General features: G+C 37.4%; 1 protein-coding gene across 4 annotated transcripts in view; it reads left to right on the forward strand.

Annotated features, from left to right (window-relative positions):
• The window catches only part of Tbc1d5 (TBC1 domain family member 5), a 466,882-nt gene that overhangs the window by 217,795 nt on the left and 230,661 nt on the right, over nt 1–18,426 (forward strand). For all 4 annotated transcript variants that reach the window (XM_038341979.1, XM_038341980.1, XM_038341981.1 and 1 more), the window contains one exon: nt 10,849–10,918. In XM_038341979.1, coding sequence (XP_038197907.1) covers nt 10,849–10,918 — 70 coding nt within the window. The remainder of the gene's footprint in view (nt 1–10,848; nt 10,919–18,426) is intronic.

Genomic DNA, 18,426 nt, shown 5'->3' on the forward strand with positions numbered 1-18,426 from the left:
GATACTTTAGAGAGCCTGTGTTCTTGGTGGTCCTCCATCTCTTCTTCAGAGGCTCTTGCACTTTTTCTGCTTTCTCTTCTGAGAGATTTCCTGAGCCCTAAGGGGAGGGATTTGATGGAGACCTCCCATTTAGGGCTGAGTGTTCCAAGGTCTCCCACTTTGCTGTGAGTCTCTGTATTTGTTCCTATCTGTTGTTGAAGGAAGTTTCTGTGATGATGACTGACCAAGGCACTGATCTATGAGCATAGCAAAATGTTATTAGGAATCATTTTACTGCTATATTTTTTAGACCAGTAGTATTTGGTTTTACCCTGGATTCCTGGTTCTTCGTCACCTAAGCAGTGTTTGGGTTCCATCTCATGGAGTGGGCCTTAAGTCAGATTAGATATTAGTTGGTAATTCCTGCAAGCTTTGTGCCAACATTATATCTTACAGGCAGGATTCCATTGTCTTATCAAATGGTTTCTGGCTGATTTGGTGCTTAAATTTTTCTTTTAGTATCCTACAGAATATCTTCCTCTACCAAAGAATGCTTGAACCTAGAGATAAAAGCAATGTAGGCAGCAGTTCAACTTTTGCTTGTTCAGTGAGTTGTGTAGGTGTTGTCTTCAGCAATGTAGCCTTCCTTGCTCTCAGTTTGTGGAGAGCAACCCATTGCCTTGGCAACAGCCTGGTTGTTTGTTGATTACCATGGCACCACTTTGGCCAACAACTCAGTTATATGTAACCCAATCCCAACACTGGAAGCTTTATGTTGTGACAAGAGATGAGCCAAACTATTTTAATTTTGTTATGAACTCATTTTCTAAAGTTAATTGCAATTAATAATAAAAACAAACAGTATGTGTTTCTCAAACATTTGTGGCCATAAGAATTGGTCAGTTGAATCTATAGATATAAACTGTTGTAATTATATATTATAATAATGAATGTGTATGTTGTATAGTTGTATATAATTTATACACATACTTATATAAGTTGATTTAAAATATACAGATCACTTTGTACACTGGGTTTTGAAATACCTTTAAAATGAAAATTGTATTCCAAAAATTGTATATAGTTAAATTACTTATCAAAATTTATTATCCTATAATTGTGTTATATGAATACTTTCTGTAAGTTTAATAGTTTGTGTGTGTGTCTGTCTGTCTCTCTGTCTGTCTGCCTTAGTAGAAATCAGTTTGTACATTCTTCATTTATTGCTGGTTATCTGACAACTTGGTCCCCAAATTAGAATAACAACTAAAAACATAATATTAATCTCTCACACCCCCTGTTGTTATTTGGGAAGAAACTACAATAGGTTCCAGTATTCTACTGTAATTACACGTCCTTTCCTTTTAAAATTTAAAATACTTACTCTACTACATTTAAGAACAAATTAGAATCGGCAATAAAGTATTTTGGAGATTTCATTTGGTGTTTTCCTATTCTATAGATGTGCTTTCAGCATGTCACCATTTCATTGGAAGGCGAACTTTCTGTTGGTGATTTTCTCTTAGTTACCGGTTGTGAGCACCTCCAAATAAAAATCCCTACAGGACACAGCATATTGCATGTACAATTTTCTAGAACTACAAACTCAGTCTTTTTTGTTTTGAAACCTTTCAAAAGTTAAGTTTCCTCCAATATAAGAATCTAAAAATCTATACTAAAATTAAGGCTCTCTAACAGTAAGGAACAGATGTTTTCATTAACATTTGCTGTAATTATTCAACTGTAGGATTGAAAGAATAAAGCAGTTTTTTCTCACTTCAAAACTTCATTGCTTTTCCCCATATAGCAAACTCTGAAATCTTTTCACAAATATTTCTAGTGAAACAATTCAACCCTGTATTTGATATGTTTTTGATAAAGAAAAACTTCTTTTTCTTTCCCTGTTATATTCTGTGGCACCTTGAAAGTTACAATTAATATGACATTTTCACTGGTGACAATTTCAAACTAAAGAAAAAGGAACCAGGCATGGTGTTGTTGCCTTTTAAGCTCAGAAGAGGTAGGAGCTTCCTGTGCATAGCCAATTCCAGGCCAGCCAGGCTGTATAAGGATACACTCAAAATACAAAACAAAAAAAAGCCCCACAACTTCTTTTTTGAATGAGTTTTAAAAAATTATTTGATCTTATAAAATCCAGCTTAAATGAACAAGAATTCTGTAGATAATATTTTGTATAATTAAATAGTCATAATCTTTAGTTTTAAGGAGAAAGAAGACTGGTTTTCATGTGTATCATAATACTTTTTCTATACTGATTGTGGAGCTCCACACAGGAAGTGACTGCACACTGCTGAAGAGCATGTGTTTCATGAAATTTCTGTTTAATTAACTAAGATACTGTTTCTTCTATCTCTTCATTTCATGTTGATATTAATTTTTAATTAAAATAAAATGTTCTATGTTTAATCATATCCATTTAGTCAAATAATTAGCATGCATACAGCTATAGTAATCTTAAACATTTAAGATCTAGATTTTTTTTAAATAACATGTCACCATTTTTGGATGCTGAAATCTATTTTAATTTTTAAAGAAAGAAATAAAACAGCCAAATTATCAGAAACGCTCGGGAAGGATGCTTTGAAAAAAAGAATCAAAAGGTTCAGCATGAGAACTGAGTCTGTTTCTGAACATTAAAAATGCTGGTCATACCTGCACAGTCTGAAGTAGAACTCATATTCCTATATGACACAGCACAAGACTGTCATACAAATGACCTTTAAGTTTTTAGAAGCCATGTAATGAATGGCATAATTTAGAATCAAAATACTTCAGTATTATATACAAAAATTTAATCTCATTTTTAAGCTGAATTCTTCACAATTACTATTTGATATGACCAGGTCTATATATTATATATATAAAACCTTAAATATTTCATTATAAATCAAAATTATAAGATATAATTGAACAAATGATTTAATTATTAAGCTTTAAATATAAAATGATGTTGAAAGTTACATAGTAGGGGTTAGAAATGTAGAATTTAATTATATACTGTTCATAACTTGCTTTGAGGAAGTAGTGATATATTTAATACTGTAGTGCTTTTTAAAAAGTGTATTTAAAAAACATATATGTATTTAATGAAGTAAACTATCAAATTTCTTTTTTTTTCATGGTTTATTTTTTTTATATTTAAAAATTTCCATCTCCTCTCCTCCTCCTCCCCTTTCCCTTCCCTCCTCCTCCCCCTTCCCTCCCCTCCCCTCCACCCATACCTCCCCTCCCTCCCTCTCCAGGCCAAGGAGCCATCAGGGTTCCCTACTCTATGTTAAGACCAAGGTCCTCCCAACTCCCCCCAGGTCCAGGAAGGTGATGGACCAAGCTGAGAAGGCTCCCACAGAGCCCGTCCATGCAGAAGAATCAGAGCCCAGCGCCATTGTCCTTTACTTCTCAGTCAGCCCCCACTGTTGGCCACATTCAGAGAGACGGGTTTGGTCGCATGATCCATCAGTCCCATTCCAACTGGAGTTGATGATCTCCCATTAGTTCTGTCCCACTGTCTCCATGAGTGAACGCACCCCTCACATTCCTGACTTTCTTTCTCATGTTCTCTCTCCTTCTGCTCCTCATCAGGACCTTGGGAGCTCAGTCCAGTGCTCCAATGTGGGGCTCAGTCATTTTCTTCATCTATCGCCAGGTGGAGGTTCCCTCACGGTCCTGACTTTCTTTCTCATGTTCTCTCTCCTTCTGCTCCTCATCAGGACCTTGGGAGCTCAGTCCGGTGCTCCAATGTGGGGCTCTGTCATTTTCTTCATCTATCGTCAGGTGGAGGTTCTATGGTGATATGCAAGAAATTCATCAGTATGGCTATAGGAACTGGCCTTTTCAGGCTCCCTCTCCTCAGCTGCCCAAGGAACTAACTGGCGGCGTCTCCCTAGAAACCTGGGAACCCCTCTAGGGTCAAGTCTCTTGACAACCCTCAGATGGCTCACTAAATTAAGATATATGCTTCCCTGCTCCCATATCCACCCTTCCTGTATCCCAAGCATCCCATTCCTCCGAGCTCCCCCCATTCTCCCCTTCACGCTTTTCTCTCCACATCTTCCCTTGGCCGCGTCTCGCCCCACCCTCGAGTTCCCAATTTTTGCCTGGCGATCGTGTCTACTTCCAATATCCAGGAGGATTACTATATCTTTTTGAGGGGGTTCACCTTCTTATTATCTTCTCAAGGATCCCCAATTATAGGCTCGATGTCCTTTAATTATGGCTAGAAACCGATTATGAGTGAGTACATCCCATGTTCATCTTTTTGGGTCTGGGTTACCTCACTCAGAATAGTGTTTTCTATTTCCATCCATTTGCATGCAAAATTCAAGATGTCATTGTTTTTTACCGCTGAGTAGTATTCTAGCATGTATATATTCCACAGTTTCTTCATCCATTCTTCCACTGAAGGGCATCTAGGTTGTTTCCAGGATCTGGCTATTACAAATAATGCTGCTATGAACATAGTTGAGCAAATGCTTTTGTAGTATGATTGGGCATCTCTTGCGTAGATTCCCAGTAGTGGAATTGCTGCGTCCTGGGGTAGGTTGATCCCGAATTTCCTGAGAAACCGCCACACTGCTTTCCAAAGTGGTTGCACAAGTGTGCATTCCCACCAGCAATGGATGAGTGTACCCCTTACCCCACCACCTCTCCAGCAAAGGTTATTGTTGGTGTTTTGGATTTTAGCCAATCTGAGAGGTGTAAGATGATATCTCAGAGTTGTTTTGATTTGCATTTCCCTAATAGCTAAGGAGGTTGAGCATGACCTTAAGTGTCTTTTGGCCATTTGAACTTCTGTTGAAAATTCTCTGTTCAGTTCAGCACCCCATTTTTAATTGGGTTAATTAGCATTTAAAGTCTAATCTCTTGAGATCCTTATATATTTTAGAGATCAGACCTTTGTCAGTTGCAGGATTGGTGAAGATCTTTTCCCTGTCATTAGGCTGCCTTTGTGTCTTAGTGACAATGTCCTTTGCTTTACAGAAGCTGCTCAGCTTCAGGAGGTCCCATTTATTCAATGTTGCCCTTAATGTCTGTGCTGCTGGGGTTATGCGTAGGAAACGGTCTCCTGTGCCCATTTGTTGTAGAGTACTTCCCACTTTCTCCTCTATCAGGCTCAGTGTGTTCAGATTAATATTGAGGTCTTTAATCCATTTGCACTTGAGTTTTGTGCATGGTGATAGATATGGATCTACTTTCATTCTTCTACAGGTTGACATCCAGTTATGCCAGCACCATTTGTTGAAGATGCCCTCTTTCTTCCATTGTGTACTTTTGGCTCCTTTATCAAAAATCAGGTGTTCATAGGTTTGTGGTTTAAGATCCGGGTCTTCTATACGATTCCATTGGTAAACGTCTCTGTTTTTATGCCAATACCAAGCTGTTTTCAATACTGTAGCTCTGTAATAGAGTTTGAAGTCAGGGATGGTAATGCCTCCAGAATTACCTTTATTGTATAAGACTTTTTTGGCTATCCTGGGTTTCTTGCTTTTCCATATAAAGTTGATTATTGTCCTCTCAATATCTGTGAAGAATTTTGATGGGATCTTGATGGGGATTGCATTGAATCTATAGATTGCTTTTGGTAGAATTGCCATTTTTACTATGTTGATCCTCCCAATCCACGAGCAGGGGAGATCCTTCCATTTTCTGGTATCTTCTTCAATTTTCTTTCTTTAAAGATTTAAAGTTCTTGTCAAATAAATCCTTCACTTCCTTGGTTAGAGTTACTCCCAGATATCTTATGCTATTTGTGGCTATTGTGAAAGGTGATACTTCTCTGATTTCCCTCTCTGCTTCCTTATCCTTTGTGTAAAGGAGGGCGACTGATTTTTTGGAGTTGATCTTGTAACCTGCCACGTTACTGAAGGAGTTTATCAGCTGTAGGAGTTCTTTGGTGGAGTTTTTGGGGTCGCTTATGTACACTATCATATCATCTGCAAATAACGAAAGTTTAACTTCTTCCTTTCCAAATCGAATCCCCTTGATTCCCTTATGTTGTCTTATTGCTATTGCAAGAACTTCAAGTACTATATTGAAGAGATAAGGAGAGAGTGGACAGCCTTGTCGTGTTCCTGAATTTAGTGGGATAGCCTTGAGTTTCTCTCCGTTTAATTTGATGTTAGCTGTCGGCTTGCTGTAAATAGCTTTTATTATATTTAGGAATGACCCTTGTATCCCTAATCTCTCCAAGACCTTTATCATAAAAAGGTGCTGAATTTTGTCAAATGCTTTTTCAGCATCTAATGAGATGACCATATGGTTTTTTCCTTCAGTTTATTTATATGATGGATTACATTGATAGATTTTCGTATGTTGAACCAGCCCTGCATCTCTGGCATGAATCCTACTTGATCGTAGTGGATAAGTTTTCTAATGTGTTCTTGGATTCGGTTAGCCAGTATTTTATTGAGAATTTTTGCGTCAATGTTCATGAGTGAGATTGGCCTGTAATTCTCTTTCTTGGTAGAGTCTTTGTGTGGTTTAGGTATCAGGGTAACTGTAGCTTCATAAAAGGAATTTGGCAGTGACTCTTGTGTTTCTATATTATGAAATACCTTAAGGAGTATAGGTATTAGGTCTTCTTGGAAGTTCTGGTAGAATTCTGCATTGAAACCATCTGGTCCTGGGCTCTTTTTGGTAGGTAGGTTTCTGATAACAGTTTCTAATTCTTCGCGACTAACAGGACTATTTAGAGCATTTACCTGGTCCTGGTTTAACTTTGGTATATGGTACTTATGTAAAAAAGTGTCCATTTCTTTTACATTTTCCAATTTTGTGGCATACAGGCTTTTGTAGTAAGATCTAATGATTCTCTGAATTTCCTCTGTCTGTGGTTATGTCCCCCTTTTCATTTCTGATCTTATTAATTTGCGTGTTCTCCCTCTGCTGTTTGATTAGTTTGGCTAAGACTTTGTCAATCTTGTTGATTTTCTCCAAGAACCAGCTTTTTGTTTCATTGATTCTTTGGATTGTTTTCTGTGTTTCTATTTTGTTGATTTCTGCCCTCAGTTTGATTATTTCCAGTCTTCCACTTCTCCTAGGTGAGTCTGCTTCTTTTTTTTCCAGAGCTTTCAGGTGTGCTGTTAAGTCACGAATGAGTGCTTTCCCCGTTTTCTTTAAGTGGGCACTTAGTGCTATGAACTTTCCTCTTAGCACTGCTTTCATTGTGTCCCATAGGTTTGAGTATGTTGTGTCTTGGTTTTCATTAAATTCAAGAAAGACTTTAATTTCTTTCTTTATTTCTTCCTTGACCCAGGTGTGGTTCAGTATTTGACTGTTCAGTTTCCATGGGTTTGTGGGCTTTCTTGGGGTAGCATTGTTGTTGATTTCTAATTTTAATCCATGGTGATCTGATAAGACACAGGTGGTTACTAATATTTTTTTGCAACTGTGGAAGTTTGCTTTGTTACCAAGTATATGGTCAATTTTCAGAAAGGTTCCATGAGCCGCAGAGAGGAAGGTATATTCTTTCCTATTTGGGTGGAGTGTTTTATAGATGTCTGTTAAGTCCATTTGGTTCATTACCTCCATTAAGTCTTTCAATTCTCTGTTAGGTTTCTGTCTGATTGACCTGTCTGTTGGTGAGAAAGGAGTGTTGAAGTCTCCAACTATTAGTGTGTGTGGCTTTATGGCTGCCTTGAGTTCTAGAAGTGTTTCTTTTACATAAGTGGGAGCTTTTATATTAGGGGCATAGATATTCAGGATTGAGACTTCATTCTGAAGGATTTTTCCTGTTTTGAGTATAAAGTTTTCCTTTCCATCTCTTCTGATTGATTTTAGTTTGAAGTCAACTTTGTTAGAAATTAGTATGGCCACACTGGCTTGTTTCTTAGGTCCATTTGCTTGATAAACCTTTTCCCAACCCTTTACTCTGAGTAGGTGTCTGTCTTTGTGGTTGAGGTGTGTTTCTTGTAAACAGCAGAATGTTGGATCCTATTTTCGTATCCAATCTCTTAGCCTGTGCTTTTTTATAGGTGAATTGAGTCCATTGATATTAAGTGATATTAATGACCATTGGTTGTTAACTCCGGTCATTTTTTTGTAGTAGAGTTTGTGTGTTTCCCTTCTTCTAGTTGTGCTGGTGAAGGGTTGCTAGATGCCTGAGTTATTGTGGGCATTGTTGGACTCCTTGGTTTGTGATTTTCCTTCTATTACTTTCTGTAAGGCTGGATTTGTGGCTACGTATTGTTTAAATCTGTTTTTGTCCTGGAATATGTTGTTTTCTCCATCGATGGTAAATGCAAGCTTTGCTGGGTATATTAGTCTAGGCTTGCATCCATGTTCCCTTAGTGTCTGTAGCACATCTATCCAAGCTCTTCTGGCTTTCATGGTTTCCATTGAGAAATCAGGTGTAATTCTGATAGGTTTCCCTTTATATGTTACTTGACCTTTTTCCTTTGCAGCTCTTAAAATCTATTCTTTATTCTGTATGTTTTGTGTTTTGATTATTATATGGCGTGGGGATGCTTTTTTTTGATCCAGTCTATTTGGTGTTCTGTAGGCTTCTTGTACCTTCATAGGAACATCCTTCTTTAGGTTGGGGAAGTTTTCTTCTATGATTTTGTTGAATATGTTTTCTGGGCCTTTGAGTTGTAATTCTTCTCCTTCTTCTACCCCAATTTTTCTTAGGTTTGGTCTTTTCATGGTGTCCCAGATTTCCTGGATGTTTTGTGTTAAGAATTTGTTAGATTTGTTTAGTTCTTTAATCTGTGAATTTATTTCCTCTATAGTATATTCAGAGTCCGAGATTCTTTCTTCCATCTCTTGTATCTGGTTGGAAATACTTGTCTCTGAAGTTTCTGTTCGTTTACTCAGAGTTTCCATTTCCAGTCTTCCCTCAGATTGTGTTTTCTTCATTACCTCCATTTCATTTATCAGGTCTTGTACTGTTTCCCTTACTTGTTTGATTGCTTTTTCTTGTTTTTCTTGGGTATCTTTGAGAGATTTATTTATTTCGTCTACCTTTTTGTTTGTCATCTCCATTTCTTTATGTCAGTTTTTTACCTCCTGTTTAAGGTCCTCTATTATTTTCATCAAGTACTGTTTAAGGTCGGTTTCCTCTATATCTTCTGGGGTAGGGTGTTCAATTCTTGTTGTTTCGGGATATCTGGGTTGTGGTGATGGCATGTTGCCTTTCATGTTGTTGGAGGAGCTTCTGCATTGGCGCCTGCCCATCTCTTCCTTCAAATAGAGCTGGGAGGCGCTTGGTGTCCTAGACCAATCTTTGCTGTGACTGAATCTGGTTGGATCTCCCCAGTGCCAGAGGAGGACCTATTCCTTGTGTCACAGTCTGAAGAAGCCCGCCCTCCCTTGCAGGAATCCTCAGACCTGCCTGTAGGCCAGAGTCTGACCCCTTTGGGTGGATGGCCTTAGTACTGGAGCAGGACACCTGAAAACACTAGGGAAGGCTTGGGAGAGGCAGGGACATGAGAAACAAAGACAAGCCTGCAGAGGGAGCTGGGAGGAGGGGGTCTGTGCTCTCTTCCAGGGCAGGTTGCCCCAGGGTCCGTATTCACTCACCAGTCCAGATGGAATTCCAGGACACAGGTTCAGGGATTCCAGGCAGCCCAGGGACGCTGCCCAGACCTGCGTTCTCTTTTTTTTTTTTTTTTTTTGGTATTCGAGACAGCGTTTCCCTATGGTTTCTAGAGCCTGTCCTGGAACTAACTCTTGTAGACCAGGCTGGCCTCGAACTCAGAGATCCGACTGCAAACTATCAAATTTCTACATATACTTTTTTTTTTTTACCCTGGGATATTGCTAAGCTTTTAAAATATTCTTAAAATTTTATTTTCTTGTATATTATCTTAGGCCATACATATTGATTCATTCAAATTTTGATTTGACAAATAATCTTGATTTTTTTATGTGAAAAAGATATTATTCCAGGAAACATGTCTTAGTCGGTGTTTTATTGCTGTGAAAAGTTAACATGGCCATGGTAGCTCTTCAGGAGAAAGCATTTAACTGGGACTTGCTCATGGTTTCAGAGGTTCCGTCCATTATCATCATGGTCGGGAGCATGGCTGTGTGGTGGCAGACATGGTGCAGGAGAAGTAGCTGAGAGTCCTACATTCTGCAGGCAACAGAAACTGGACTGTGACACTGGGTGGTATCTTGAGCATAGGTGAACTCAAAGCCCACCCCACAGTGGCACACTTCCTCCAACAAGGCCATACCTCCTAATAGTGCCACTCCTTTTGGGCCATTTTCTTTTAAACCACCACAAAATACTAAGGCCTTTTGGTAAAATTTCATTCTGTGTTTTGTATTTCTGTGTTCAAACATAACATTAACAGTTAGCAACATCTTTTGGAAGAAATGTTGAGATACTAGAAGGTTCCTAAAGTGCATTCTGAAGTAACATCTCCCTCTCTGTGCTTCTTCTACCTGTCTCCTTAGGAGACTGCTGGATAGTGTAGCAGCTTCCAGCTTTGTCCTCTGCCTATGTCCTCTTTGGCTCTGCTAGTGGTTAGAGATGGCATTCTTGTCTCTAACAAAGATCGCCTTTGTTCATAAATATTAGCGTGTAATGCAAGCTTCCATGTTCCTGTGACTCATAGAAAAACTGCATCATACTGTACTACTTCTGTTAGTAATGACTTTGACAGTGTTCTTATGCAAATTAGGAGTTTGGATATTGATTTTTATGTTGACATCCACATGAACTTTTTCCTAAAAGGCTCAGAAAACAAAAGATAATTAGGAGATAGGAAAGGGAATATATATGTCTGTTGTTGTGAAATTTGTTTTAGTATGCCAATACATAGAGCTGTCATACAGTGCTTTTTAAGTGAAATACTCACTTTAGTAATATATGTTACTTCAAATTTTTTTTGTTTTTGTCTCTAGGAGATCCAAGTCAAAATGGGAAAAGAACAAATTCTACCTTAGACTCTGAAGGAACCTTTAATTCATATACGTAAGTTTTAAGTACATGCTCACACAGTTTTACAAGGTAACGTAGAAGAAACAAACCTGTACAGAATTATGGTATTAGAATAACAAGAACTTATAACCCTTTCTTCATCATATGTATAAAGAAAGGACAGTGTAATATCTGGCAGTCTGCCATCTTAAGAAACAGGAAAACATCAGAAATTCTTAAGTACCTATTTTATCTTTTTGTTTCTTTAATGGTTTCAACCTGACTTAGATTTTGGTTTAGTAAATGTTTTTTTTTTTACTTTGTTACATAAAAAAACAAAGAAAAGGAAAGATTAAATATTTCCAATAATATTTGAGTAACGAACCAAAATGTTTAAGTTCTGATTTTTCCTTGTAGGAAAACCGCTGCACATTCAGTACTAGAATATTTAAGCATTATAAGTAGCAATCAGATAAATGAAGAAAGTCTTTAATTGTGTTACATTGTTCTGATGATTAATTAGTTAGTTCTGATAGTGTATATCAACAGTTTGGGACATGAATATGTACACTGTGCACTTGTCAACTCATTTGTATACTGAGCTTTCTTTGTGTATGTATTCTATTTCCTTCATTGGAGCTGCAGCATTTATTTCTTCAGCTTACAGGCATGCTGTTAGCTTTTACACTAGGGCCCTGTATGTAGGAGGCACTTATAGGAATATTGTGAATAAATTGATTATTATAGTCTGTTTATGAATTCCTGAAGTGACATCTTTATTTTATAGTAGTTGAGGTTTGTATAAGTTATCAGTTGGTCAGTTGTCACTCATAGTACAAAAAGGTTTTGTTCCTGTTGATACTATAGAGGGCTTGTATCTCACCATACATTCATTGCGCCATATTTCCTTTAAATGCTACAGTTCGGGCTGGAGAGATGGCTCAGAGGTTAAGAGCATTGCCTGCTCTTCCAAAGGTCCTGAGTTCAATTCCCAGCAACCACATGGTGGCTCACAACCATCTGTAATGGGGTCTGGTGCCCTCTTCTGGCCAGCAGGCATACACACAAACAGAATATTGCATAATAAATAAATAAATAAATAGATAAATAAATAAATAAATAAATTTTAAAAAATGCTACAGTTCTCTAAATCCTCCTTTTAGTCTAAAAGTACAATGTGAAATTTGGAATGTGACATAGTAAATAACAGACAAATTCCTGTATGGACATGTCACAGCTGATCAAAATAACCATCAGAGGTGAATACAAAAGAAGTGTAAGAATCCATAACTTGGTGTATAACTGAGGAGTGTTGATATATGTGAAATCTATAGTTATGATAGAATAATTTTAAAGTACAAGTGCAATAAATGAGAAATGGAAATAATATTACAAAGGAAATTCATTTCCTTCTTATCTATGTAAATTTTGTTAGTAAATTTTATAATTCATATTTTACAAATTATAGTAAAAGATGTTTTAATTTTAAGACAGTATTGTTTTTTAGTTTATTCTGTCCTTGGCTAGTTTAAAGATTAAAGTTTCTCGTTATTAAATAATTTTGTTTTGAAAATGATTGCAACTTACTGTACAATGAATAATTTTGTTAACTAAATATTTTTAATTAATATCTGTTATTGTTATATTAAGATATTAATTTATTGTAATTTAAAAGTGCAAGGTGAAAAGATCAAGTAGTATAGTATGCAAAAGTGGGTTTTGATAGTTGGCAGGCCAATGCTGCTATTAAGTGGTATTACAGTATTTAAGGTGTGAATTAGCATTTCTTTGTACCCTGTAGGCAATAACTCTTATAATTTAATTAGCTTATTTTTGAATTTGACATTTAGGTTAAATGTAGAATTAACGAGACACAGCTCTAGAGTATATTTTCATACTGATTTTCCTGGCTAACGGAATTCTTGCAGAATAGAATCACAATACAGTAGCAGCAGAATATTCATTAAACTTACTTTTGAAAACGTGAATTATTTTTGTTATCATTCTAGCTCTTTGAAACTTACTTGAAATAGGTTACCAGAAAAAAAATATAGCTTTAGGCTTTCAAAACAATGTTTTATGTAACAGTTTTACCTTTGTGTTAGCTAAACTACCACAAAAATATTTTTTGTTGTATTTTTGTTTGTTTTTGTTGTTGTTGTTTGTATTTGATATAGGGTCTCTCTACAGAGTTCTGGCTGGCCTTGAGTGCACAAAGATCTGCCTTCCTCTGCCTCCTTAGTGCTGTCATTAAAGGCATGTGCCACCACTGCTGGCTAGAAATCTTCATTCTTATAGTTAAGACACTTGATACCATAGACCTCCTCACACTGCCAAGCATCCTCACATTGTTACTTAGGACTAGTCTATATGTAAAATGACTATGAGCTTTCTAACTAACACACCTCTTTCCTACAGTTTTTAAAGGATTTAGAAAAGGTATATGAATGAAAGCATTGGGCACCTGTTCCATTTTGTAGCATCAGTCTTATACTGGACACACCTTAATCTTTGGGTATTTATTTTTGTTTTTTATTCCTGGCCTTTCTCATATATTACATCCTGATGGCAGTTTCCTCTCCCTGCACTCCTCCCAGTCCTACCCCCACTACCTCTTCTCCCCCAGACCCCCCTCCTCCATTTCCCTTCAGAAAAGAGCAGGCTTCCTGGGGATATCAACCAGACATGGCCTAACAAGTTACAATAAAACTAGGTACAGATCCTCATATCAAGGCTGAATGAAGCAACCCAGTAGGAGGAAAAGGGTTCCTAGGGTCAGAGGCAGCCCCTGCTCTCACTGTTAGGAGTCCTGCATTAACACCAACCTGACAATCACAATATGTATGCAGAGGACCTAGCTCAGATCCATACAAAGTCCATGTTTATTGCTTCAGAGTCTGTGAGCCCCTATGAGCCCTGCTTAGTTGTTTTGTGGGCGGTGTTCTCTCAGTGTCCTTGACCCCTCTGGCTCCAACAATCATTCCTCCACCAGTTCCACAGAGAGTGGGTCTCTGCATCTGCTCCCACTATCAGCTCCCTGATGAAGCCTCTCTGATGACAATTCGTCTAGGCACTAATCTAAGAGTATAGCAGAATATCATAGGAATCTTTTCATTGGCTTGCTCTTTTATTTTTTATTCATTCATTCATTCGTTCATTTATTTATTTGGCCAGTCATGTTTAGTCCTATCCTAGGTCTCTAGGCTGTCCAGGCTTTGGTTTCTAGCTATTCAGGCAGTGTTGGGAATATATTCCCTCCATGTCATGGACCTTAAATTGGACTAGTTATTGGTTGGCCACTCCCACAATTTCTGTGCCACCATTACCCCAGCCCATCTTTTAGGCAGGACAGATTGTAGATTGAAGGTTTGGTGACTGGCTTGGTGTCCCAGTCTTTGCTAGCATCAGCCTTGTAGATTCCAGGTAGTTTTCACAGCACCAAGTCTCCACATAGCCCCCCACAGCCCCCCAATTCCATTTATCTTTCCCACTACTCTCTTCCTCCACTCTCCCCAACCCACCACCTGATCCCTCCTGTTCTCATCCCAATCTGCCCATAGTCCACCCACAAAATCTTTATTTCTTCTTTCTGAGGAGATCTAAGCTTCCCCCTGGAACCCTCCTTGTTAATTACTGTGTCTAGGTCCCTGGGTCATAGCGTGATCATCCTTCACTTAACAGCTGACTCATGGCTTGCACACCCTAGACTCTCCAAAGTAAGCTTTATCTCCAGCTGGCTCTGCATGTGCCTTTCTAAGAAAGAGAGGTCCTGACATCTCATTCTTTATCATATTCCCCCTTCATTCTTTGCTTGTCAATATGAGTCTCTGTGTAGGGCAGTGGTAACTTTGTTCTGTATATGCCTGAGTGGATAGTGGGAAGAGGCTTGCGGTCTGAACTGTGGCCCACTCCTCTAGCTTGACCTTTACGAGTTCACTTTCTTTTGAGTATCTTTCATTTCAAGAATGTCTCATAGCCTCATGAACAGATCTCTGTCTTCTTTATGTGTGTCACAACTTCCAAAGCATAAGGAAGACCTTCAAGTAGGTAAGGATATCTCCCTAAAGTGGGGGAGGGGTGGAGGATAGGGTATGGGAATAGTATGTTCAGGACTGTCCAGGGGAAGCTTAGAGAGAGGCTCATGCCTGGGAGAAGGCATAAGTGATTCATGAGAAATTTTCTATCAATTCAATATCCCCAAATTGTGCAACTATAAGTCACCCAAATATGAAACAGGTGGAGATGAAAACCAAAGGTGGCACATCAGCCATCAGGTGACTCAGCTTTGCTGGATCTTTGTCAACCAGCTGTGCTGACATTATGACTTTTGCTGTTCCCATCAGATATGGCTGTGCCAGGATGAAATAATGATTGCAGATGCATTGATTACTTTGTACAAGTCTTATCCTGTGTGCACACTTTGAAGTAAGGATAATAAAATATGGTTGATCTGAGAAGTGTCAAGTGGTAATTGCTGAATATTTGAATATTAATTGCTTTATCACTGTCATCATCTTCGAGCTTTTCATATTGGTTGGGAAATTGGAAAATAACTCCTTTCTTTTTAAGTCTTATTTGAGCCTGGATCTATCTATATAAGTCCTGGATGTCTTGGACCTCTCTGTAGACCAGAATGACTTTAAATTCTGATCTGCCCGCTTCTGTTTCGTGAGTACTGGGATTAAAGCCTTGTACCACCATTTCCAATTTGAAAAGAATCTTGAAGCTCAGTCTCTGAGACAAAGTATTTCCAGGTGAGGGGAAGTTGTTGCACTGTTTAAATCACAGGTTAATATCTGGAACTTGAACAAGTAAATTCTGAAACATAGCCCTCAGGGGACTCTAAGTATATCTTTGTGAACCTAATGCTTCTTCTACAGGCTTTTAAAATATAGCCAAGTTTTATTTGGCATTTGTATCTTCATGTAGTTTTTCTTTATTGATTCAAATAGAACATGGTTGTAGTTAGCACCCAAAGCACCAGAAAGATTATTACACAATGCCTTGTTTTAGAAGTCTTAGTTAAAATTTGATTGTATATCTTCTAACCATTTAAAATGGAAAATGCCTAAAAATTGAGAAGACATCGTTGATTTTTTTTTACCATATTTTATGCTTTTTAAAGACCACTGTTAATGTCTTTTCTCAGACATTGATCTTAATTTCTTATGTAACCATCCAAACAAAATCTTGCATAGTATGATAGAAGATCGTTTGTAAGCTTGAAGAAGATCCCTCAGAGGCTCTGTAGCATGTAGGTTTCCCTGTAGAAGAGATGTTCTGTCTGGTCCTAAGAACAGCTCACCTTTTTGTCAAAAGTAGCAAGCCTGTTGCCAGCACATGCATACAGACTATGACATTAGTCTGTTTTTCTGCAGTACTAGCCGCTTGCATGATTTGACTTGTTAGATGATATATCAGTGACCGATGAAATAAATAGGTGAATATATATATGAACTTTTATTACTATATCTATAAATATCCTTTTAAAGAGATAATATGATAGCTTTCTACAAAAGTTCAGATAAAATGTATTGTTGAGTTAATGTAGTGCTTTGTTCAAACTTGTAAGTTATAATTCTAATATAGAAAAGAACTCCATTTTCATCTCATTTATCAGTAAGACTTAGGTTGGGATTATATAGACAAAAATATACTGTAAATTAGATTTCCTAGACAGTTTGTTTAGAAAAACTCAGACTTGTGTGAAGTTAAGCTCTCTGGACTCTCTCGGGGCCCACCACCAGCTCCCAGTGAATGCTCACTGACGCTTGTCTTAGTTATAAATGACTGGCCATATTCTAGCAAGCTTTTCTTATCTTAAATTATTCAATCTACCTCTGTATTTGTATCTTGCTTACTTTTTGTATATCTTATTTTCCTTATTACTCTGTGGATGGCTGGCTAACTGGGTGACTGGCCCCTGACCCTCCTCTCCTTCTCTTGCTCGCCCTCTTCCTCATTTCCCCTTCCATTTATCCTCTCTGCTGCCGCCAGTCCCGCCCGCCCCTGCTTCTGTTTCACTGTTGGCCATTTGGTGTTTAGATAGGCACAGCTATACAGAGTTAAACACAGCATAAACACAAGTCACACATCTGAAATTAATATTCCCCAACACAGGCTAGTTACTTTGTATTCTCAGAAACTAGAAGTATTGCTTAATTTTGATTTATTGTCTTGTCTTGTATAAATGGAATAGGATAGAAATAAGTCATTGTAGTTTGTTTTAAAATAATAATGTACATTATCTTTGATTCTCATTTTCCATATTCTGTATATACAGTGGTAAAGAATGGAATTTATTTACTTTTTTCTATTTAATTCCCATTTTATGAGTATATTTCCTCAAGCTGTGACATTAAAGAAAGTGTACTACTAGTATTTTTTTTTCTGAGTTTTGGCAACCAAATAATTTCCCAGTAATAGTTTTTTTCCTTTCTTTTTTATTTCTTTTGTTTGGTTGGTTGCTTGGTTGGTTATCCTAGCTGTCTTGCTCTATAGACCAGGGTGGCATTTAATTCACAGAGATCTACTTGCATATGTCTCCCAAGTCATAGTATTAAAAGCGTGTGCCACCATTGCCCAGCTGTTTTTTGCTCCGACACTGCCCAGCTTCCAGTAATAATTTTTAAGTGCAATGTTACAGACTTTAGTAGACACACAAAATAATGAAAACCATTGAAGTTCAGTTACCAGTCTTTACCCACTAAACCAAAGGTTGTAATGATTTAGTTAGGAATCCTGACAGAAAATTTAAATAGACGATTTACTTGGAGTAAAAGGAAACTGCAAAAATACTTCTGTGTGCCTTTGAAAAGGGTATATGACTTGTTATTTAAAAGTTCTATGGAAACCTGAATATCCCCCAGTACATACAGGCTTCCTCCCACTCCCTCCTTCTCTTATCTTCTGTCCTGTGTGGTTAAGGCCTTGTGTGTAATAGCTCAGACAGGGTTCAGACACCCCACCTTCCTGGAGTTGCCTCCTGATTATTGAGGTTTATGTGTACAACCATGCCTGACTACTTTGTTTTTTTTTTAATTTTTAGTAATAGTATAATAACATAGCTAATTATTACTAATAAAAAAGTCATATTTATTTGTGTTTTTAATTTTTCCTCAAAAACCTGTATTTTATGTTTTTAAAGAACTTTTATTGAAGCATTAAATTAAGGGACTTTTCTGCTTTAATGTGTCTTGTCCTATCTATTTTGGTAAAACAAAAAAAAGTCATTTGTCTTGATTATCAACATTTCCAAAGTTGCTTTTATGATATGTTCTATAACTCACCCAGTGAAGAGTTCTGTAGATCTGTTTTTTCATTTAAAGTTAAATCTTTTGTGAACATTCTTCAATCATTAAGTTTAAAAATTAAGCCAAAAATTTAGCACAGAGATGTTCATGCATCTTCTTTGTAACCAATAACTCAGAAAATTTAATTTTAGGCAATATTTTTATATTCATGTGTTAGAGTGTCCTTTGTCTCAGTGAAATGATGGCCAAACATTGGTTTAAAAAACACAGAATGCGGGCTGGAGAGATAGCTCAGAGGTTAAGAGCATT

Source organism: Arvicola amphibius, chromosome 9 (genome assembly GCF_903992535.2).
Source record: "Arvicola amphibius chromosome 9, mArvAmp1.2, whole genome shotgun sequence".
Classification (NCBI taxonomy): Eukaryota; Metazoa; Chordata; class Mammalia; order Rodentia; family Cricetidae; genus Arvicola; species Arvicola amphibius.